Genomic DNA, 23,415 nt, shown 5'->3' with positions numbered 1-23,415 from the left:
CTTTACAGAAGGAAGAGAGAAGCCACAGCCCAGTGTCTTGATGTGATGGGCAGCTTCAGGCATGTTGGTGAGATATGGTCCCATAACTTGAGTTTTTTTTTTTTTTTTTTAGAGCCCTTTAATTTCTTTGCTCCATTTTTTTTGGTGGGGTGTGTGTGTGTGTGTGTGTGCTCGTTTGGCTTTGACTCTGAATGTGACTATATAGTCAAGAAAACATGAAAAGTGTTGTTGGAAAATGCTGAGAACTTTGGTCATATGTAAAGTTGGGAACCGAGAGAAGTGGTGACCAGTGCCTTCTACTTCATAAGAAAATTCAGGCTCCCAACCTTAGCATTCACTTCCCCTTCCTCATGTAAGGGAAGAAGCAGTCAGGGAAATTTCCCGTTTTTGCATAAAAGCAACATAATAACAAACCAGAAAGAGATGTGTGTTTGGTGGATTGCACAAACCAAAGAAGCCGTGGTGATGAAGAGACTCTCATGTGTAATTTGCCTCCACACATGGTCACTCACTGTACTTCTCAAGACCAGAGTTCATCCTGGGACTACTACTCAGATTTCTAAAGCATGAGCCTAAAATATATCTGGACAACAGCAGTCATGTGGGAAGGCATGAATTTTCTAAAATTGTTTGATTTTTATCATTCTCAATATCCAACTAAATATCTCTGAATTGAGGCCGGATGGTGGTGGTGCACACCTTGAATCCCAGCCCTTGGGAGGCAGAGGCAAGTGCATCTCTGTGAGTTCATGGCCAGTCTGGTCTATAAGAGCTAAAGAGCTAGTTCTAGGACAGCTGGGGCTGTTGCACAGAGAAACCGTGTCTAGAAAAACCAAAAAAAGAAAAAAATAAGTAAAAACCTCTTAATTTTTATCAGTTTATCACATCTTATTCAAATGGTAGCTCCATCATTTAAACACATGTGCCATGTTCCATAGTGTTTCAAGGAAAGCCAGAAGCTCAATGGCACCAGAATAATCTATTTCCTCTAGAAAGGAATGTCTTCTTGTATACACTCCTTGGTGGTCTGTGCTTGCCTTTGTAACTGAATGAAAAGCGCATATCCATCCAGACACTAGTCAACCAGTAGCTCTCAGAGCTCTGGCTAAAGCTTCTGTCAGCATGGACTTGGTCATAGCCATGCCCAACTGTCCGTGGAGCTATGAGCACATACCTGTGCCACGATAGGGAAGATAGAGTTTTTCTGATTGTTCAGCAACTGATTTTCAAACTGAATTCCTGAATCTCATTATCAGATTCATAGTGAGGAAACTGTATATTCATAATGTACAGAACAAAATGAAAAGCAGAAAAAGGAACATTTTGGTGATAATACAGAAAGGATTTAAGGAACTAGCAATTACATTTTTGAGATAGTTTCTTTCATAGTTCCTGAGTCTTGTGAGGACTCAACCATACTGAAGTGCTTTACTCTGTGAAGCTGAGTCAAGACTTGCTCCAACTGCAGATGGATACAGATGCTGCCATGGACACAAAGTTGCCCCATCAGGTAAGCTAAGTTACGTATGTAGGCAAATATGTGCTCCTTGATCTCATAAGATAAAATTCAGTTAAACAATCATGGAATAATTTTGAGATTTTTTTTTAAAAACAATACACAGTGTTTGAAAACAGAGGCATGACTGTTTCCACAAGTTAATGGGACTAGTAAGGGAAATAAGCATTCTGGGGAAATTGCTGTTGGTTTCAGCCATGACCGCTCCCTGCCTTGCATGGCAACTAGTTTCCTGAGCGAACTGTCATAGAGAATTCACGTGCAGCCACTGTGCTCATCCTAGGTCATTGGTCATCGTGTTGCTGTTCAGTTCCTTCTGGGCATTTCCTGTGGGGCCAGTTCCATCAATATCTGTCACTAAGTGATAATTTTATAAGTCATGAAGCCATCTACTCAATCCAATTTATGAATACAGTGTCTCATCTCTGATTGACAGACGGTTGCCTAAACCCTAGCCCCTGTTCAGCATAGATCATGGTTCCTCTGTAACAGCATAGCCTGGCCCTAATGGTCTCTCTCCTAGAGGTTTCTGTCGCACTAGCCCTGTCTTCTCCAGGAATGCCCTTTCCCACTGTCATCTGCTCTAATGACAGTGCACTTAGTTGATTTATGTATTTCTCAGAAAAATATTTTATTTTTTCTATAGACAAAGGATCACAGTTCTAGAATATACTCTAAAATGTGCATTCGACATAAAATAGATAGTGATTTATAGTGCAACAGACTATCATCAGCATTTCTCACTTAGCTCACATTTGTCTGAAGCGACTTACGGTAGGTAGAAATATTACCTTTACCATAGTATGGCTTTTTGACATGGCTGTCACTGGATTTGGATTTTCTGTCTTCACCAGCCAGCTGTCTTGGAGACTGGTCCTCATAGGATCTCAGGTTATCCCTTCTCCCAGCGTCCATGGCCATCTTCTCCCTCATGGCCTTGGCTCTCTCTGTCTCCAAGGCAATGGCTTTCTCTAGCAGAGTCAGGTTGCCCTTGGTCATGTCAAATACCTCCTCAGACCTGTCTGAGTTCACTGAGGTGGTATCATCATCCCTCTCATGACACCCATCCTCCTTGGCACAGCTGGAGAACGTTCTAGACCTGGGGCTGAGCTGCTCCTCCAGCCGCATAAGGTTCATCATATCTGAGTAGCTCCTGTCTGGTGTCCTCCCAGAGAAGTCATCCTCTTGCCGGACATGTTGGCGCACACTCATGTTGGGTGGCTGACTCCTGTCCTGTGGGTTGGTCTCGCTGAGTTTCCTGGCCAGGTCAAAGCACTGGTTCCTCAGACACTCCAGACTACTTAGACACACCTCCTCATCGCTCTCCTCCACCATCTTCTCCATGAGCCCATTGTTCATGGGCTTCCCTAGCATGACATAGTTCATATTTCTACTGTCTTGTTGGGACATTCCTTCGGCATAACTTCTATCACCGATGTTCTCTGATAGCACAACACCATGTCCTTGTGCTAGCAGCTTAAGGGAGTCCACTGTTTCTCTGACGACATCACTGTCTAAATCTAGGCTCAGTTCGCTTTTCCGACCGAGGTTTTCATTTTTGTCACTATCATCCTCCAAGCTATTGGAGGTGTTGCTGTTCATCTCTGACTCAGTCCTGGCTCGGTATGCTGCATCCTCAGCAATTTTGCCAAGATTTAATAGTGACTTGGCCACCAGTTCATCGTAGTTATCATACTCATCATTGTTGTTATCATCCTTTTCTGTGTCCTGCATTATTCGAGTACAACTCATTTGATGGTCTTCTGCAAAGGAATAGAGAAGACAAAAAGGAAAAGAGAAACGAGGCTAGACTCTGAAGATTATTACTACAGCATAGACAGCAAGCTCACAGCAGGTCCAATCCTGCTTGCCCTAGGAGGGATCCTTATAAGACATCTGCTGCTGGGCAGAAAATATAAGCATAAAGCAACTGAATCATGATAAAGACCAGGAGGCCACATAAGATAGTCCCAGAGTGCTATAAACTCCTTCAGTTAATCTTAAAGTTAGCCACTACATGCAATAAATATAATGTAAAACTAAACATTTATGATTGTTAACATTCTTATCTACCATCTTCATTGGCTGTATTCACAGCCAACAGTTGGCTACCAATTACATTTCTCAAAACACCAAGCTTTTTAAAAGTTTGTGAGAGCCTGGGACGGGGAGCTCGGGGGTTTCTTGGCCCCCTGTCCTGCTTGGGCTCTCTGCTGCCTCTTTCTTCCTGGCCCACCCAGCTTCCGTCCAGAGCCCTCCCCACTTCGCCCCCACTGCCCTCTTTTGGCGCGTGGCATCGCCCAGCGCAGCCTATTTGGGCGCTGGGTCCGAGTACCCGGGGCTCCCGGGCGGGCAGCAGTTCCTTTGTTTCTGTGGCCTGCCTGCACCAAGCGGGGTAGGCGCTTTGTCTGCGAGCTGCCCAACCAGCACGGAGGCCTGATCTTTCGGCGCCAGGAGACCCAGCATTGGGGTGAGTTTCTGGCCCACGGCGCCAGCCTGGGACAGGGAGCTCGGGGGTTTCTTGGCCCCCTGTCCTGCTTGGGCTCTCTGCAGGGCCTCTACTCCCCGGGTGCTGCCTCTTTCTTCCTGGCCCACCCAGCTTCCGTCCAGAGCCCTCCCCACTTCGCCCCCACTGCCCTCTTTTGGCGCGTGGCATCGCCCAGCCCAGCCTATCTGGGCGCTGGGTCCGAGTACCCGGGGCTCCCGGGCGGGCAGCAGTTCCTTTGTCTCTGTGGCCTGCCTGCACCAAGCGGGGTAGGCGCTTTGTCTGCGAGCTGCCCAACCAGCACGGAGGCCTGATCTTTCCGAGCCAGGAGACCCAGCATTGGGGTGAGTTTCTGGCCCACGGCGCCAGCCTGGGACGGGGAGCTCGGGGGTTTCTTGGCCCCCTGTCCTGCTTGGGCTCTCTGCTGCCTCTTTCTTCCTGGCCCACCCAGCTTCCGTCCAGAGCCCTCCCCACTTCGCCCCCACTGCCCTCTTTTGGCGCGTGGCATCGCCCAGCGCAGCCTATCTGGGCGCTGGGTCCGAGTACCCGGGGCTCCCGGGCGGGCAGCAGTTCCTTTGTTTCTGTGGCCTGCCTGCACCAAGCGGGGTAGGCGCTTTGTCTGCGAGCTGCCCAACCAGCACGGAGGCCGGATCTTTCGGCGCCAGGAGACCCAGCATTGGGGTGAGTTTCTGGCCCACGGCGCCAGCCTGGGACGGGGAGCTCGGGGGTTTCTTGGCCCCCTGTCCTGCTTGGGCTCTCTGCAGGGCCTCTACTCCCCGGGTGCTGCCTCTTTCTTCCTGGCCCACCCAGCTTCCGTCCAGAGCCCTCCCCACTTCGCCCCCACTGCCCTCTTTAGGCGCGTGGCATCGCCCAGCCCAGCCTATCTGGGCGCTGAGTCCGAGTACCCGGGGCTCCCGGGGGGCAGCAGTTCCTTTGTTTCTGTGGCCTGCCTGCACCAAGCGGGGTAGGCGCTTTGTCTGCGAGCTGCCCAACCAGCACGGAGGCCTGATCTTTCGGTGCCAGGAGACCCAGCATTGGGGCGCGTGGCATCGCCCAGCCCAGCCTATCTGGGCGCTGGGTCCGAGTATCCGGGGCTCCCGGGCGGGCAGCAGTTCCTTTGTTTCTGTGGCCTGCCTGCACCAAGCAGGGTAGGCGCTTTGTCTGCGAGCTGCCCAACCAGCACGGAGGCCTGATCTTTCGGCGCCAGGAGACCCAGCATAGGGAGAGCCAACATTGGGGAGAGACAGCGTTTGGTAGGCAAGGAGACCTAATCCGGTAAAAGAAGATCCATAGGGAGCATGTGGAAGAAGAGATGGGCCGACGTCAAGGCAAGAATTCGCCCAACAAGCTGAAAAGCAACATGAAGCTACCAGAAACAAGCGACCTCACAACGGGAGGACAAGAACCCCTTAATCAAGAGGAAGGAGAAAAGATTGACTTCATGAAAGTGATTGACACCCTTAAACAGCATGTAAAAAACGCCCTTATAGAAATGGATGAGAAATATAACAGAAAGTTTGAAGAATTGAATAAATCAGTGAATGATACCCTAGAAAACCAAGGAAAAACAATCAAACAGATAATGGAAACAGTTCAAGACCTGAAAACTGAAATGGAGGCAAAGAAGAAAACACAAACAGAGGGCCGTCTGGACATGGAAAATCTAGGTAAACGAATAGAGACTACAGAAACAAGCATAAGCAGCAGAATACAAGAGATAGAAGAAAGACTCTCGGATTCTGAAGATACCATAGAGAAAATAAACACACTGATCAAAGAAAACAGCAAGTCCAACAAACTCTCATCACAAAACATTCAGGAAATATGGGACACAATAAAAAGACCAAACCTAAGAATAATAGGAGTAGAAGAAGGAGAAGAAGGGCAGCTCAATGGTCCAGAAAATCTATTTAATAAAATTATAGAAGAAAACTTTCCCAACCTAAGGAAAGATTTTCCTGTGAAGGTGCAAGAAGCATACAGAACACCGAATAGGCTGGATCAAAAAAAAAATCCCCTCGCCATATAATTATCAAAACACAAAGCATACAGAATAAGGAAAGAATATTAAGAGCTGCAAAGGAAAAAGGCCAAATTACTTATAAAGGTAAACCTATCAGACTTACACCTGACTTCTCCATGGAAACCATGAAAGCCAGAAGATCCTGGATAGATGTACTGCAGAAACTGAGAGACCATGGGTGCAAGCCCAGATTACTATACCCAGCCAAGCTTTCATTCACTATAAATGGAGAAAATAAAATTTTCCAGGATAAAAACAAATTTAAACAATACGCAGCCACAAATCCAGCCTTACAGAAAGTAATTGAAGGAAAATCACTAACCAAGGAGTCCAACAATGACCACAATAACTCAGACATCTAGAGACCCTTCACCAACACAAAACAAAGAAGGGAAACACACAAACTCTACGACTAAAAAAAAATGACCGGAGTTAACAACCACTGGTCATTAATATCACTTAATGTCAATGGACTCAACTCACCTATAAAAAGGCACAGGCTAAGAGATTGGATAAGAAAACAGGATCCAACATTCTGCTGTTTACAAGAAACACACCTCAACCACAAAGACAGGCACCTACTCAGAGTAAAGGGCTGGGAAAAGGCCTATCAAGCAAATGGACCTAAGAAACAGGCAGGTGTGGCCATACTAATCTCTAACAAAGTTGACTTTAAACTTAAATCAATCAGAAGAGATGGAGAGGGGCATTTTATACTCATAACAGGAACAGTTCATCAGGATGAAGTCTCAATCCTGAACATCTATGCCCCTAATATAAAAGCACCCACGTACATAAAAGAAACATTGCTAAAATTCAAGGCAGCCATCAAACCGCACACACTAATAGTAGGAGACTTCAACACTCCTCTCTCACCAATGGACAGGTCAATCAGACAGGAACCTAACAGAGAAATAAGAGAATTAGTGGAGGTAATGAATCAAATGGACTTAACAGACATCTATAGAACATTCCATCCAAATAGGAAAGAATATACCTTCTTCTCTGCAGCTCATGGAACCTTCTCGAAAATCGACCACATAGTCGGTAACAAAGCAAACATCCACAGTTACAAAAAAATATTAGTAACCACCTGTGTCTTATCAGATCACCATGGATTAAAGTTAGAATTCAACAATAATGCTACCCCCAGAAAGCATACAAAGTCATGGAAACTGAACAGTCAACTATTGAACCATAGCTGGATTAAGGAAGAAATAAAGAAAGAAATTAAAGTCTTCCTGGAATTCAATGAAAATAAAGAAACAACATACTCAAACTTATGGGACACTATGAAAGCAGTCCTAAGAGGAAAGTTCATAGCACTAAGTGCCCACTTAAAGAAAACAGAGAAAGCTCACATTGGAGACTTAACAGCCCACCTGAAAGCTCTAGAAAAAAAAGAAGCAGACTCACCTAGGAGGAGTAGAAGACTGGAAATAATTAAAATGAGGGCTGAAATCAACAAAATAGAAACACAGAAAACAATACAAAAAATCAATGAAACAAAAAGCTGGTTCCTGGAGAAAATCAACAAGATTGACAAACCACTATCCAAGCTAATCAAACGGCAGAGAGAGAATTTGCAAATTAATAAGATCAGAAATGAAAAGGGGGACATAACCACAGACACAGAGGAAATTCAGAGAATCATTAGATCTTACTACAAAAGCCTATATGCCACAAAATTGGAAAATGTAAAGGAAATGGATACTTTTTTAGATAAATATCATATACCAAAGTTAAATCAGGACCTGGTGAACAATCTAAATAGACCTGTTAGTCGCGAAGAATTAGAAGAGGTTATCAAAAACCTCCCTACCAAAAAAAGCCCAGGACCAGATGGTTTCAATGCGGAATTCTACCAGATCTTCCAAGAAGATCTAATACCTATACTCCTTAATGTATTCCACAAGATAGAAACAGAAGGGTCATTACCAAACTCCTTTTATGAAGCCACAATTACTCTGATACCAAAACCACTCAAAGACTCAACCAGGAAAGAGAACTACAGGCCAATCTCACTCATGAATATCGACGCAAAAATCCTCAACAAAATACTGGCAAATCGAATCCAAGAACACATCCGAAAAATTATCCATTATGATCAAGTAGGCTTCATTCCTGAGATGCAGGGCTGGTTCAACATACGAAAATCTATCAATGTAATCCAGCATATAAATAAACTGAAAGAAAAAAACCATATGATCATTTCATTAGATGCTGAAAAAGCATTTGACAAAATTCAACATCCATTTATGTTAAAAGTCTTGGAGAGATTAGGGATACAAGGGTCATACCTAAATATAATAAAAGCTATATACAGCAAGCCGACAGCTAACATCAAATTAAACGGAGAGAAACTCAAAGCCATCCCACTTAACTCAGGAACACGACAAGGCTGTCCACTCTCCCCATACCTCTTCAATATAGTGCTTGAAGTTCTAGCAATAGCAATAAGACAACATAATGGAATCAAGGGGATTCGAATTGGAAAGGAAGAAGTTAAACTTTCGTTATTTGCAGATGATATGATAGTGTACATAAGCGACCCCAAAAACTCCACCAAAGAACTCCTACAGCTGATAAACAGCTTTAGTAATGTGGCAGGATACAAGATCAACTCCAAAAAATCAGTCGCCCTCTTATACACAAAGGATATGGAAGCAGAGAGGGAAATCAGAGAAGCTTCACCATTCACAATAGCCAAAAACAGCATAAAATATCTTGGGGTACATCTAACCAAGGAAGTGAAAGATCTATTTGACAAGAACTTTAAGGCATTGAAGAAAGAAATTGAAGAGGATACCAAAAAATGGATGGACCTCCCTTGCTCTTGGATTGGTAGGATCAACATAGTAAAAATGGCAATTCTACCAAAGGCTATTTATAGATTCAATGCAATCCCCATCAAGATCCCATCAAAATTCTTCACAGATCTGGAGAGGACAATAATCAACTTTATATGGAAAAACAAAAAACCCAGGATAGCCAAAACAATCCTATACAATAAAGGATCTTCTGGAGGCATTACCATCCCTGACTTCAAACTCTATTACAGAGCTACAGTAATGAAAACAGTGTGGTACTGGCATAAAAACAGAGAAGTTGACCAATGGAATCGTATAGAAGACCCGGATTTTATCCCACAAACCTATGAACACCTGATTTTCGATAAAGGAGCTAAAAGTATAAAATGGAAGAAAGAAAGCATCTTCAACAAATGGTGCTGGCACAACTGGATGTCATCTTGTAGAAGAATGAAAATAGACCCTTATCTATCACCGTGCACAAAACTGAAGTCCAAATGGATTAAAGACCTCAATATCAGCCCGAACACACTGAACCTGATAGAAGAGAAAGTGGGAAGTACCCTACAGGAGCTGGGCACAGGAGATCGCTTCCTATGTATAACCCCAGAAGCACAGACATTAAGGGCAACATTGAATAAATGGGACCTACTTAAACTGAGAAGCTTCTGTAAAGCAAAGGACATAGTCAATAAAACACAAAGGCAACCTACTGATTGGGAGAAGATCTTCACCAACCCCACAACAGACAAAGGTCTGATCTCCAAAATATATAAAGAACTCAAGAAACTAGACTTTAAAATGCTAATTAACCCAATTAAAAAATGGGGCACTGAACTGAACAGAGAATTCTCAGCAGAGGAAGTTCAAATGGCCAAAAGACACTTAAAGTCGTGCTCAACTTCCTTAGCAATCAGGGAAATGCAAATCAAAACAACTTTGAGATATCATCTTACACCTGTCAGAATGGCTAAAGTCAAAAACACCAAGGATAACCTTTGCTGGAGAGGCTGTGGAGGAACGGGTACCCTCATCCATTGCTGGTGGGAATGCCATCTTGTGCAACCACTGTGGAAGTCAGTGTTTCGGTTTCTCAGGAAATTCGGGATCAACTTACCCCTGGACCCAGCAATACCACTCCTGGGAATATACCCAAGAGATGCTCTATCATATGACAAAAGCATTTGTTCAACTATGTTCATAGCAGTATTATTTGTAATAGCCAGAACCTGGAAACAACCTAGATGCCCTTCAATGGAAGAATGGATGAAGAAAGTATGGAATATATACACGCTAGAGTACTGCGCTGCGGTAAAAAACAATGACTTCTCGAATTTTGCATGCAAATGGATGGAAATAGAAAACACTATCCTGAGTGAGGTGTCCCAGACCCAAAAAGATGAACATGGGATGTACTCGCTCATAATTGGTTTCTAGCCATAAATTAGGGCCACGGAGTCTACAATAGGTGAACCTAAAGAAGCTAAGTAAGAAGGTGAACCCAAGGAAAAACATATAGTTATCCTCTTGGCTAAGGGAAGTAGACCCAATTGCCAGGGAGAAAATTAGGATCTTGGGGGTGGGGTGGGATGGGGGTAAGGGGAGATGGGGAGAGAAAAGGTAGAAGGGAAGGAGGGGGGATTTGGGGAATCAGGAGAATTGGGATAAAGGAAAGGTGGATAGGGGAGCACAGAACCACAATTCTTAGTTAAGGGAACCACTTTAGGGTGAGCAAGAGATTTGACCCTAGAGGGGCTCCCAAGTGCCCAACATGAGGTTCCCAGTTAGTTCCTTGGGTAGCTGAGGATTGGGAACCTGAAATGACCCTATCCGAGAGCAATACTGACGAATATCTTGCATATCATCATAGAACCTTCATCTGGTGATGGATGGAGACAGAGACAGAGACCCACACTGGAGCACTGGACTGAGCTCCCAAGGTCCCAATGAGGAGCAGAAGGAGGGAGAACATGAGCAAAGAAGTCGGGACCACGAGGCGTGCACCCACCCACTGAGACAGTGGAGCTGATCTACTGGGAGCTCACCAAGGCCAGCTGGACTGTGACCGAAAAAGCATGGGATAAAACCGGACTCTCTGAACATGGCGAACAATGAGGGCTGATGAGACGCCAAGGACAATGGCACGGGGTTTTGATCCTACTTAATGTGCTGGCTTTGTGGAAGCCTAGCCAGTTTGGATGTTCACCTTCCTAGATATGGACGGAGGGGGGAGGACCTAGGACTTACCACAGGGCAGGGAACCCGGACTGCTCTGTGGACTGGAGAGGGAGGGGGAGAGGAGTGGGGGGAGGGGTAGAAGCGTGGGAGGAGGGGGAGAAGGGTGGGAGGAGGGGGAGGGAAATGGGAGGCTGGGAGGAGGTGGAAACTTGTTTTTTGTTTATGTTTTTTTTTCTTCTTTTCTTAATAAAAAAAATCATTAAAAAAAAAGTTTGTGAGCTTTCCTACTCGCTTACACTTAGTGGTTCTCTGTAACCTTTAAGTGGTTTGTTCCCCACCATATTCGGTGACATAGAGCACAGCCTCTGACTTATGAAGTCACACAGATGGGCACCCTGTTAGGAAATGGTCATGAGAACACTGAATTGAGTAGTATGAATGCGATAGCTTCTAGCCAATGTGTTGAGACCCACAGTGAAGTGGTAGGAGCTCCACATGAATTTGAGGGAGGAAGAGGACAGAGGCTTCCTATATGGACAAATTAGGCATGCACAGTGACCACATGTCACTGGATCAGATGGCCCTGGTTAACTGTGACTCTCACAATCTATCATTTCATTTGACCTATGGTGATAATGTATTCACCCATCTCATCAGCTTGAAGAAACTTGAATAAGATGTATTCAACCTCACATATACTTAGAGAAAATCTTTTCTAAAGTTCATGTTAAGCATGACATAAACCCCTCTATTTCATCAGAAACCCATTTCCCTTTCACTTAGAGAGCTGTTTGGATTTGAGTCTCTATTCACAAGTCTACACAACTGCTGTCATCTGCATTGCGAAACATAGATAATAATAAATGAGTTTTCAAATGTGTCCCCCTTTGGTTGGATGGTTAATGGATGCCATTTCACATCTGTCCTGTGTTTTCATGATTCAAATGCCAGAGAACTTTCAGACTTTGATAATGACTTGGAGGAATGAGGCAGATCGACTAGCTGCAAACACCAGCTGACTAAAGCTGAGCTACTGAACCTCTGCTGCTTTCGTTATGGATTTTATGCAGAAAAGGTTCATGTTAGCAAAAAGAGATTTGGAGCTCAATATAGCAATAACTGAAAATAACATCCCACCTGGAGTCAACAGATACCTAGGCTCTGACCCACTCTCTAAACATCAGTGTGTGTTAGTTAGAGGACAGCAGTTGCCGCATGAACTAGATTCCGTCTCTCTCTGGACTCAAACCTCTTCATTTCACCGCACTCTGTCTGAGCCATATCCCTTATTAGAAGTATAAAACTGTCATCAAAGAGCAGTGAAAAGAAAGAACCTAGAACTAGCAAACATAACCACAAATGTGGCAAAGCTAATCACAGATGCACACCTTGCTGCTGGCTGGCAGCGCAGCTCTGGAGAGCTAAGTACATCTTGTCCTCATGACTCTGGCAATGTGATTTTTATATTTCCCTTCTGATTTATACACTTTGTTATGTTCATGGGCTATAACTACATCATCCTTGGGAATGAAAAAGCTATTCTACCCATACACAGCAATTGTGATAGTTTGGGTAATTGTCACAATTACCTATAGAGTATCAACCAGATGAATTTGTAAGCCACGGTTTGGAAGTGGAAAATATGTGCCATGAGTTGAAACACTAAAAACATAAAAGTTATACTTTATGTGTGTGTGTGTGTGTGTGTGTGTGTGTTTGGCTACATTTTGATACATGTGCCACAGTGTATGTGTGAAAGTTGAAGACAGTGTGAGGAATTCCTTTCCTTCACCCACATGGAAATTCAGCTGGTAAAGTGCTTACCATGCAAATACAAGAATCTGAATTTGATTCCCAGCCACACATAAAAGCCCAGTATGGTGGCATGTGCCTGTAATCCCAGCACCTGAGGAGACGGAGACAGGAGGATCCCTGGGGCTTGCTGGCCAGCCAGCCTTCCCTAATCAGTGACCCCCAAATTCAACGACAGACCATGTCTTAAAAAATAAGATGGAAAGTCGTAGAGGAAGATACCTTATGTTGTCCTCTGGTTGCCATAAGTTCATGCAATGTTCATGTATACCTGCACATATATGTACACCCACACAGACAGACAGACAGACACACACACACAAAAGAAGGGAGTCACTGAATGTAATAACCAGGTCGAAAAAAATCTTGCCTAATCCCTGTTTCTGTATCTAAACTCAAAAATGAAGTCTGCTCTGGAAAAGGACAGGGCTCTCACGAGTCTTTCCTAGCAAATGTGGCAGATGTAATGTTGTCGAGTCTCCATTTACACATCTCAGGATGGTCCTCAGTTGTCTGTTGTTTGTTTTTCCTGTCCTGCTTTCCACATGACATGGCTAAGGAGTGCCTCTTATGACCAGTCTGTCACCTTTTCCCAAGAAGATGAAAAGACAGTATCCCAGCCTTGCAGACCCATGAAACTGAGGAACTGAAGACAGGTTAGTCGCTTCCCTGCCTGAGTACCAGAAAAGTGCCAGGCAATCTCCAGCCTATGTGGCAGGCCTGCTCCTCACAGGGACGTGTGCTGGGGGAACACTGTGGATGCTTTGGCGGCCTTGAGAGGCAGAGTTGAAATAGGAAGTTATGCAACTGGCCCCATCACTCTCTTGCCACTTAGTGATTGTGTGAGGGCAGTGACCTTTCAAGAGCTGTAACGAGCTCATCTGTAAAGCAGGAATAATTATCTGCCTGGCCGCTCCTGGCAAGTTCTTACAAGCCCCAGGGTGAGGCACAGAGGCACACAGACTATGTGTATTTCAAATGCCTGGCATGGGTGGTATTGTTTTCCGGCACCTTCTCTCCCAGAGCAGATGCCTAGAGAAACTTGCCTCTTCAGGGATGGCATCTGGACACAGGCAGTAGGGAATGCACTTAAAGACAAAGCCTGCTGTGGTAGGTTTTTTCCCTTTTCTTAAGTTACTAATGCTCGGTGTCATCAGAGGCCTCATGAGTGAGGGCAGCGGATGTGGAAATGGTTGGAAGATGATATTGAGGCCAAAATCTTTCCAGGTTAATAGAATTCCGGTGTTTAAGGCATCACCTAAAGTAAACTCCTAATTACATGGGCTAATGGAGGGCAACAGGCTCCACGTCATCAGCAAACAGGTTCTGAACACATGCTCTGTCTCAGCCTTGCCTGTCATGGTGAGCATTTAGAATTCAGTGTCTGCTTTTCCATATTTAGACAATTTACTACCTAGTTGTGTTTCTGCTGAGACTAGCATCGAAAAGACCCCATTATAGCTATGGGCTTTGGCAAATGGTCTAGAATTTTCTATACCAGTCAGGGACTAGAAATGTGGTACAAACATTCTGGCTCATAAAACTTTCAGAAGTCAATATTACTTGTTTCTATCTAGTGATTAATGTTCTCTCAAAGAAGAGGGATGTATTTGTGATGAACAAAGCATTTTCCAGAAAATAAATGCACATGTTTCTATCCTAAGTAGACAGTAGGAACATGAATACCAATGCGTGTGGAGAGGATGTAATGCTGCATTCCCTCTATATACTGTGCTTAGGATTTGTCCCTGCACAGAGCCCGTAGGGCTAGGCTGACACCAGGCACCACCTCTCGACCTGTCCAGCCCCAGGTATTCCCTGCTGAATCATGTGAGACTGGAAATCAGAGAAGTTTGGGTTAATCCACCTTTAACTGATGGAGATGAGCCTACAGGTAGAGGTGCTTTTGTGGCTGAGTCCAGGAGCTCTGCCCATGTGATCAGCAGCTAACTGCTGTGATGTGTGATTTTGAGCCCTGTAAAGGCTTTATAATTGTTGTGGCTGCAACTCCCCTCTTCTAAGTCTGACCATTAGCAAGATTTTAGACCACACAGAATCACATAGTTGGGAGGTTTTCGTAGAATTACTGGAACCTCATACACTGTTTTTCTGGTAATTTGTCTCTAAAACACATGTCTAAGATACAACTTTTTCAATATTTGGTACTGATAAAGCCACATGAATACACATTATACACACCCACATCATATCTTATGGACAGTAAAGAACAGGGTGTGTGTGTGTCTAGCCAATGGAATTCAGAAGAACCCCAAGCCCAGTCTTATGATGGTAGAGGTCTGTTTGTCCTTCCTGATCCTCGTAGAGACCCCAGGAAAGGCTCTTCAGTGGCTCCTACTTCTGAAAGGCAACCACAGAAGACTGCAAGACACACATGTTCAAGTGACAGAGCTGAGAGACCATGCTGGGATGCTGTGCATGATTGCTTTACCAGTCTTCTGTGCTGCTTGTTTCCATAGCAACCAGACTGCAGTCTTCTTGAAAGAGGAATCCAGTGGGCTTGGTGCAGACTAGCAGCTAGACACCCATCTCCTTCTCGGCAGATGAGGCAGGTCTCTGCTGTATGCCCCCACCCCGGGTGACTGCTGCTATTCTCAGCATCTGCCTTCTGGCATTCTCCCCTTTTGACACTCCTCCCTAGCCTCTCAGGGATTGAGGACATATTTCAATGACCAGCCTTTGAGATTTGTGCTGGGCTTGCTAGCTCAGCTAGCTGCCACCGGCCAGTGTCTTAACTAACGCAGTTTAGGTCCATTCTTATTTGGAAAGGTGTATTTTTTTTTTCGTTGCTGTGACCATATACTTGATGGAACCACAGTAAGGGAAAAGGGATTTGTTTTAACTCATAATTAAGAGGATACAGTTTTTTATGCAAGAGGTTGGCAGAGTCCATAGCGGTGAACATGGTGCTGCACAAACGAGGAAGCAGAGGGCAGAGAATGCTGGTGTTCACCTGGCTTTTTGTTTGCTTTGCCCTTCCTATGCATTCATTTAGTCCAGGACTCTAGCCTTTGAGATGTCCCCAGCCCCAAATTTAGAATAGGTCTTTTCTCCTTTTTTAAAGAACTCTGAAAACTCAAAGATAGACCCAGAGTCTGTCTCCTAGAAAATCCTCAAGTGAAAATGGAGAGTCATCATCCCCAGAGATTAGAAAATTAGATATGGCCTGCACACTGGATGGACAGTCAAGGTAGCCCTGAGCTAACGTGGGCTAACAAGTGAGATAGGAGGGACAGTCAAGGTAGCCCCGGGCTAACCTGGGCTAACAAGTGAGCTAGGAGAGCTTGTGAGATGCACTTAAAGAGGCTAACCATGGGCAGATCCTGACTGCCCATAATTCTGCTAACTACAAGAGCTCACGTCACACACACACATGCACACATACACGCGTGAGTGCACACACACACACACACACACACACACCACTTCTTCAGAGCAGACTAAGAGCACCATGTATCTTTCTGCCCTCTGGCCTCCCTTCTCCCACTGGGCAGCACATGTGGCTTCTCCCTAGATGGTAGGAGAGAAGCTGTCCTCTATTCCTCTGCTGTTCAGTGTCAAAGGTCACTATTTTTAGAACCCAGACTCTGAGTTCGATGGACAGGGCCCACCCTCTTGGCATGCCTGCAACAGGGGCCTGAATAGATTCTGGAAGTATTGTTTCTTTTAACTCAGCACAGGATCTTAGCACCTTGCCCTTAACCAAGTACTTCCCATCCTGGACAGATTAACAGATCTTAAATTGAGCTAGACAACTCCTCAGGAGCTTTTACATATAAAAACTTTCTATATCAAGAAGAAGGGTGGGAATGGGACAGTGAGGCAAGAACACATCACTATAGCCAGATTGTACTAACTATGGCCACCATACTCACAACTGTCCTGTGTCCTAATTACACCTTATTTCACAGTGTTGTGTTTGCTTTATTATTGGTGTTGTAAGAAGCATTGTATATCCATAGAAGGACTAACATCAAGCTACTAGAATCCTTCCTACTGGTAGGATATGGGGAAGTTCTCGAATTACATTTGGAGAAAGGCAGGTACCCACTTGTCATCAGCATGACAAACAGCAAAGTGTCACCATCTTCCCCCGACTTTCTTACATCACCTCCAGATCATAGATACATGTCTTTATAGATATGTCTGTTACTTTCCCACACTTGTAGATAGCCCGAGAATTACAGAACAGAATTAGCTCAAATGCTCATCACCAAACTTGGCCTTTCCTACCACTACCCATTCTCCAGACTCCTCAAGCCCCAAGTGGTAGTTCTTATCTGAGCAGTATCCTTCAGAGGACCACATGGGCTGAATAGGTGACAATCAGAAGAGGGGCAAGTGCTATGGGATAGGGTAAGAACCCTGAAGCAGTGAGCCATGGAAGGGAAGAAACTCTGGAGGTTTGTTTTCAGATAGCAATAAAATGTGTTCTCTCTTCAAAGTTGTTGCAAGTGAGTGGTGGATACTTGCATCTGATTTTCTGTAGTCAGTGAAGTTTATATGGTTTGGTGGGACTTTTCAAAACAAATGTAAATAGGACCTTTTAATAGTGATTCCTCCCCATAAATTAACTGTATGGGTTGATAGGAACAAGAGATGTGACATTTACAGACACTGCTTTGCCTCCTTTTGGAAGTGTACACTACAATCTGTCCATGTCTGACATTGTCACCAAAGGAGAAGATGCCACCCGCTTCTGGGTCCCACTTTTGAAGTTCTTGCCTCTAAAGACTAAAGGTTCTTAGGATATAGTTGATTCCACTCAACAGGGACCACCTTAATCACCTCAGGAGTCTCCCCGTCCCCAGCTGCCCCTGACAAGAGCACGCACAGAATGAATCTGGAGAGGGCAGCACGGAATTGCCAGAATCCTGAACATAGGTGCAATTCCCTCATACCTGCTCTACAACAGCTCCTTCCCACGAGCCTTTGCTTTTGTTGCTGCTAAATCTTGGAACATGGTTTTGATGTGTCACACACAGTTGCTACAAGTGAGTTTCCAGCCTCTTCTAAAAGCTGTGTTCTGACTTTCCTCTCCATCCTCCTAGTGTCCGCACACTGAAAACCTGAGCTCTGTGCCTGGAGATAAGCAACACTCAGTATTTGATTTTGTTTATTCCATGGTTGTGTGCACTTTGCTGTCAATCCAACCTTATAAATCAATCTAACTTGTGGCGTGACTAATGCCTCTGTCACTCCTGAACAAGGTCTGACATGGTCTTGCACTGCTTCCCAGTTCAGTACCAAGGGAACACAGACTGGCTCATAACTGCCTCTTTGTGATATCTTCCTCGGTATCACACCATCCACTGAGTCACCTGCTCAGAAATGATCCTGGATCTTTACACTGTCTTAAAGTTTATATATTGACTTCCATCCTAAAGGTAGTAACAAGCTAAAGGTTTCCCCAAACTCCCCAAGATGCTAAGGTGCTAGCAGATCAGTTGGCCATTGGAACATACCTCTCACAGAAATAGTCCACCCAGGAAACCAAGGTACAGAGAGAATAAAGCTACCTATGATAAAGAGATGCCCGTGGTGTTCTAGCAGTCATTCATTAACCCCAGATAAAAACTGGCACTCCCAGGGTTCCTCATTAAACAGAAGCAGGTAGAGCCTTTGGGAAGGGCATAAGCTCAGCCTTCTTACCAAATTGAAGATAAATATTATGGTTGTCACATTTTGCATAAACCAATCCTGGTTTACTAGATGGGAGATACCCCACATTAACACGAATCTAGAGGTCACATTTAGAATTCAACAGTGAAACAAAAAGACGATATCCTTGTAGTCCCTTAAGTTGTAGTTGGTGAAAAATCCATAAAAGACAGAGTATGATGTCAGGATGCTGCATGCTCCGAACAATGGAGCTGGATGGGGATATGGGGAAGATGGGAGCCTGAGTGGGAGGACAAGGGCAGTTCTCATGAGGAAGGAGACCTTTGCCAGAGGTGTCAGTTTTTTCAAGGCTGAAGAGAAGCTAAGACTGCCATGGCCTATGCAGTGCATGAAAAAGTGGGCACTGAGGACAAGGACATGGCCAGGGCCTGTCTATATACTAGGTTGAGACACCAGTCTTAGATGCCTTTTCCTGAAGTCTGGGAAGGTGGCTGTGTCTCATGAATGCTGGGAGCAGTGGTCCCAACAACCTTGAGCTGGGACACCTACCTAGTTTTGCCCTAGGAGGTGGCAGTTTCCTAGGGCCCCCGCGTGATTTGATACCCCTCTGCAGTCCATTCACCATTTTCTGCCCTACAGATGAGGAAAATCATCCAACGAGGATTTCCAGTCCTTTAATTCAAGGTCATAAGTCTGGCCACGCATCTTGCATCCTGAGTCATAGTGGTCTGGGTCCCAACCTTGCTAATGGTGTTTCCTCTGACTTTTCCCAGGCTGGTAAGTTTCTTCTGCAGTTTATGAACCATGGGAGGGAGGCAGATACCAGCCAGGCAGAGCCACCAAAGCTACAAGACCCAACCCTCTGCATCCTTGTTTCATACTCAGACACACCGAGTCTAGGACTCTAGATCAGTGTAGAGAACAGAGGAATAAGGCTTCCTACAGGAAAGGGCAACCTGCAGGTTTCTTGAGCTCCTGCCTTTACCTGCTGAGTTCTGGGGTAGCAGGCTTGTGCCACCCTTTCCAGGTTATATGGTGGTAGTCACTGAACTCAGGGCTCTATAAATCCTAGCCAAGTCTCCTACCAACTGTAGCCCCTATTAACTGTCCATGTTGTAAGTAAAAACATTTCCTATATAACAAAATGAGGTAGATTGAAAGAGAAATAAATTTCTCTTTCACTTTCTCACAACCAAATCACTTTTAACTTAGCAACTGTGAACTGTGTTTCTTTCTTAAAGTTTTCATTAAGGAAATAAATTAATGGAATGTGAATGAAATTTCATTTATTCATAAAGTCTTGAGGAGCTGCTTAATAACATTTGGGCACTGGCTTATCAAGATCTGAGGATTAAAATTAGTAGGATAGTCACATTCTCCCAATCCATGAGCTCACTGAAATGGTAGTGACATACTGACCAACTCCTCCTCTGACTTGGTGTCTCTTTCCATCTCTTCTGCCTGTTTTTGTCCTCCTGTCTCTGTTTGTGTCTCTCAGCCTTGCCAGTCTTTGTTTTTGCCTGTTCCTTACCACCTGTCTGTTTGCCTCTCTTTGCTTCACGGTGGAATGTTAAAGTTAACTGGCCAGTCTTGTGCACTGCTTGCCTGCAGAGCAGGTGACAGTGTGACTGTGTATCCTAGTGAAGGGGTAGAAAAATCCTGGCCCTTCTGTCTCCAGAGCAGGGCTGAGGTAAGTGTGCTTCTTACGTGATTGTGGTGGGCTGGGAGGGAACTCTGGGTCTTCCCTTCCTCCTTCCTGACTCACTTCTAAGGGGTCCTACAGAGGTTACTTTCCTCTGTAATATGAGGTTTACTGATCGCCAGCATCTACATAGGTTCCTGTCTTCAGCCTGAATTCTCAAAACTACCACTTCAGCGTGCAAAGCTCAATTCTGCGTTGCTCCTGGCTTGTATATGGCTCCTGCTTATTTTACTCTGTCTTTATTTTAAAAGAAAAAGACAAGACCCTAACTTGAACAAAAGTTTCAGCTAGCCCAGTACCCTTTGAGTACATGGGAAGCACATACTACGTTTGGACTGCAGTTAGTCATCCGGAGACCTTGTCCTGACACAGCCTTAGCAGACAGCAGTGTTACTGCCTGTCTCTCTGGCACACCCTTCCCACTTTGGGGCTCATGGGGATGGTCCTGCACACTGATTCCCCGGGGCAGAGCAGGCTTGCGGCATGAGGCATGCCTGGGTCAGGCTCCAGGTTCCAGACCGATGCAGAACTGAGTAAACTCAGGGGACATTGTCATGTGGTACCTTTGATCATGGCTGCAGCATCCTAGCTGCTGCAGACAGGTCAGCGTGAGAGCTCTTTTGTGTCTTGTGCTTGCTTTATGTTGCATAGCAAGACAGGGAGAGAGTGAAGGGCTGAGCCTTATTTCACCACGAGGCCTAAGAGGCTGGATGACCTTCTCAAGATGAGTGACATGGACAGAGCTGGGATCCCCACCACCCAGGTGCCATGCTTCCCTGCGGCCACACAACACTTAGGATAAAAATTAAATGAACAAGACACGCCAAATTCACTGCTGATTCTCCACAGTGGACTTTAGAAGAAGCCGTGTGACATTGTTTTCATTACTACAGAAAAGGCTAGTCTGCACTTCACACACATGTTTGCGTCTTAAGGGCAAGGATCATTACATTTTCATTACCTTTTCAGATTTGCCTCAAAATATTCAAACAGTCATAAAATTTGATGCAATTTATTTTATAATTAAGCAAAAACTAATTGGCATGGAGCCGGATTTTTTCTTTTATTATGGCTGGACAGTTAGAAAAATCCTCCTTGAGGCTGAAGGCTTTCTCATTCTCCAGCCATAGCATCATCTACCTCAGTGAGCATGCACTCCCAGGATCCCCACAGAAGACGTTTGTGTATATTGGGAAGGTTAATTTTAAGAAGATAAATCCACCATATTCATTTTCCCAACTGTGACCACAGCCTTCCTCAGGTGAAGCCTTGCATACTAAACACATCCTCTCTGTGCTGTGCTGGTCTCAGAACTCATTGCTTTTTCTGCTGACTGCAGTAGAACACTGACTAGCTAATTCTGATTTTCACAGTCTGTCTGCATTTCAGCTTGCTTCCCTCATCAGGGACCTGTCCCTGGGAAAGATACAGAAGGATAATTGGCTAATCAATATGGAGAGCAGCACCCTGAGGGGAACTGGGGAGTTGTGGGGCCTCAGTGCAGACCGCTCAGTACCTTTATCCTCTTCCCTCCTGGCCACACCAGCCACTGCCTCGCCCATGATCAGAACGTGAGCTGCAAGTGGGGCCTTCCACACTCTGGAAGAAAACACACCCCAGGAGATCTCACAATGAGGAAGAACACATACAGTGTGGTCATTGAAATGGACTTAATCAAGAGTGGATCACCCCAGTAAAGACAGTCGCATAGACAGGGCTATTGTTTCATAGTAAGGACTGTGAGAATGGGGTCCCAAATCAGAATCTGCCATTGGTGTGGACTGCCAAACCCCCAGCTACTTCAGGGACAGCAGAGGGGGCTCAATTGCTCTAACAAAAGCAGCCCCTCCCACTTTGCCTCCAGCCATGTGTTTTCATTCTGCCTGGCTTTGAACAACTGTCTAGCCTTTTAGAGAAGGTACTCAATGTCAGGATTCACAACAATCCACTCCTCAGAAAGAGCTTACAAGGACACCACACCCTGACGTGGGATACAAAGGCTGGGTAACCCGAACTGAAGAGGCACCTGCACTGATGGACACATTGATTGTGGGGACAGCGTTGCAGATTTCAGGGTTCAGGGAGTTATAAGGTGCCAGGGGCAGGTGTCTCTTGAGAACCCCAGCATTTTAGCAGTAGCCACAGTGGAGCATTTAAAGTAAGGAGGGTAGTAGTCTGACCTTATTCAGTCTAGACCACACACAGCCTAGTTCTTCCTCAGAGAATTCACCTTCCTGTCTATGGGGAGATGAAACATGGGTTCAAAAGGACAAGCGTACAAGTATATATGAAATACATATGCATATCTGCCAATGATTTTTTAAATGGTCTTTTTTGGTGGATGGAGTGTGGAAATATACCATACCTATGTGTATTGTCTATGCGGTGAATTTGTTTTCCTCATCATAGTGATCCTGAAAGACCTTTGACCATAGTATGTGCCAAATCTGTTAATAATGACTGTATGCCACAGAATGGTAGCTCCCATTTAGGATAAATAATTGGTATTTAATAAACATGGAATTGGATAGTTGCTGTGCCTTTTGAAAATAAGACTATGCAAGAGACTAGCCTATGGTTTGTCTACTTTATAAAACATACATTTCTTTTTTTTATAAATACCACACTCACAGGATGTTTAATGTCAGACCAATTTGGTTTAAGTCTAACTACAATGCTCAAAGATCTTTGAAATAAAATACTTAATCCCCATGTTCTAAATAATGTGTCTTTGACATTCAGTGGACTTCTTTCATAATAATCTGATGGTTTGTGTAAATGTATTTTATCTGAAACAAAATAAACATTTTAAATTATAGCCAAGAGACAATGATTCCTGTGTGGATAGTTATCAGCACAGATAACCTGAGGCTTCCTGCCTGGTCCTCAGGCTGATGCCAGGTCAGATTTTCTCCCTGTGCCCATATCACTGCCCTGACTTCCTCACATTATATGTCACCTGCTCTGCTATGGCATTTGTCAAAGCTGTGTCCAAATCATGACCTAAGCATGGGCTACTTACCATCACCTTGTGAGGTTCTCTGTTCCCTATACTTCTCACTTGAGGTCACAGTCTGTACCTAGATGGCATGAATGAGGCCCAGCCAACCTCAAAGGAGTCTGCTGCAGTCTGCTATGATGGGCTGTCATGTCAACCAAGGGACATAGAGACAAAAGCCCACACAAAAGAGACTGAGACCAGCACTTTAAAAAGTGGATTTTGCATACTGCATGAATCTTGCATTCACT

General features: G+C 44.7%; 1 protein-coding gene across 14 annotated transcripts in view; it reads right to left on the bottom strand.

The window, feature by feature from the left end:
- The window catches only part of Myt1l (myelin transcription factor 1 like), a 401,242-nt gene that overhangs the window by 90,909 nt on the left and 286,918 nt on the right, over nucleotides 1–23,415 (bottom strand). For 9 of the 14 annotated variants that reach the window (XM_041630189.1, XM_041630196.1, XM_041630195.1 and 6 more), the window contains one exon: nucleotides 2,308–3,279. In XM_041630189.1, the coding sequence (XP_041486123.1) occupies nucleotides 2,308–3,279 (972 nt within the window). The remainder of the gene's footprint in view (nucleotides 1–2,307; nucleotides 3,280–23,415) is intronic. The other 5 variants (XM_041630192.1, XM_041630197.1, XM_041630199.1 and 2 more) reach the window with 1 other exon arrangement.

This window comes from Microtus oregoni, unplaced genomic scaffold (genome assembly GCF_018167655.1).
Source record: "Microtus oregoni isolate MIOR12 unplaced genomic scaffold, Mior012 000034F_ref0000314, whole genome shotgun sequence".
In the NCBI taxonomy this organism is placed as follows: Eukaryota; Metazoa; Chordata; class Mammalia; order Rodentia; family Cricetidae; genus Microtus; species Microtus oregoni.
Note: the sequence above shows the minus strand (reverse complement) of the source record. Positions and strands in the feature narration are given on the sequence as shown.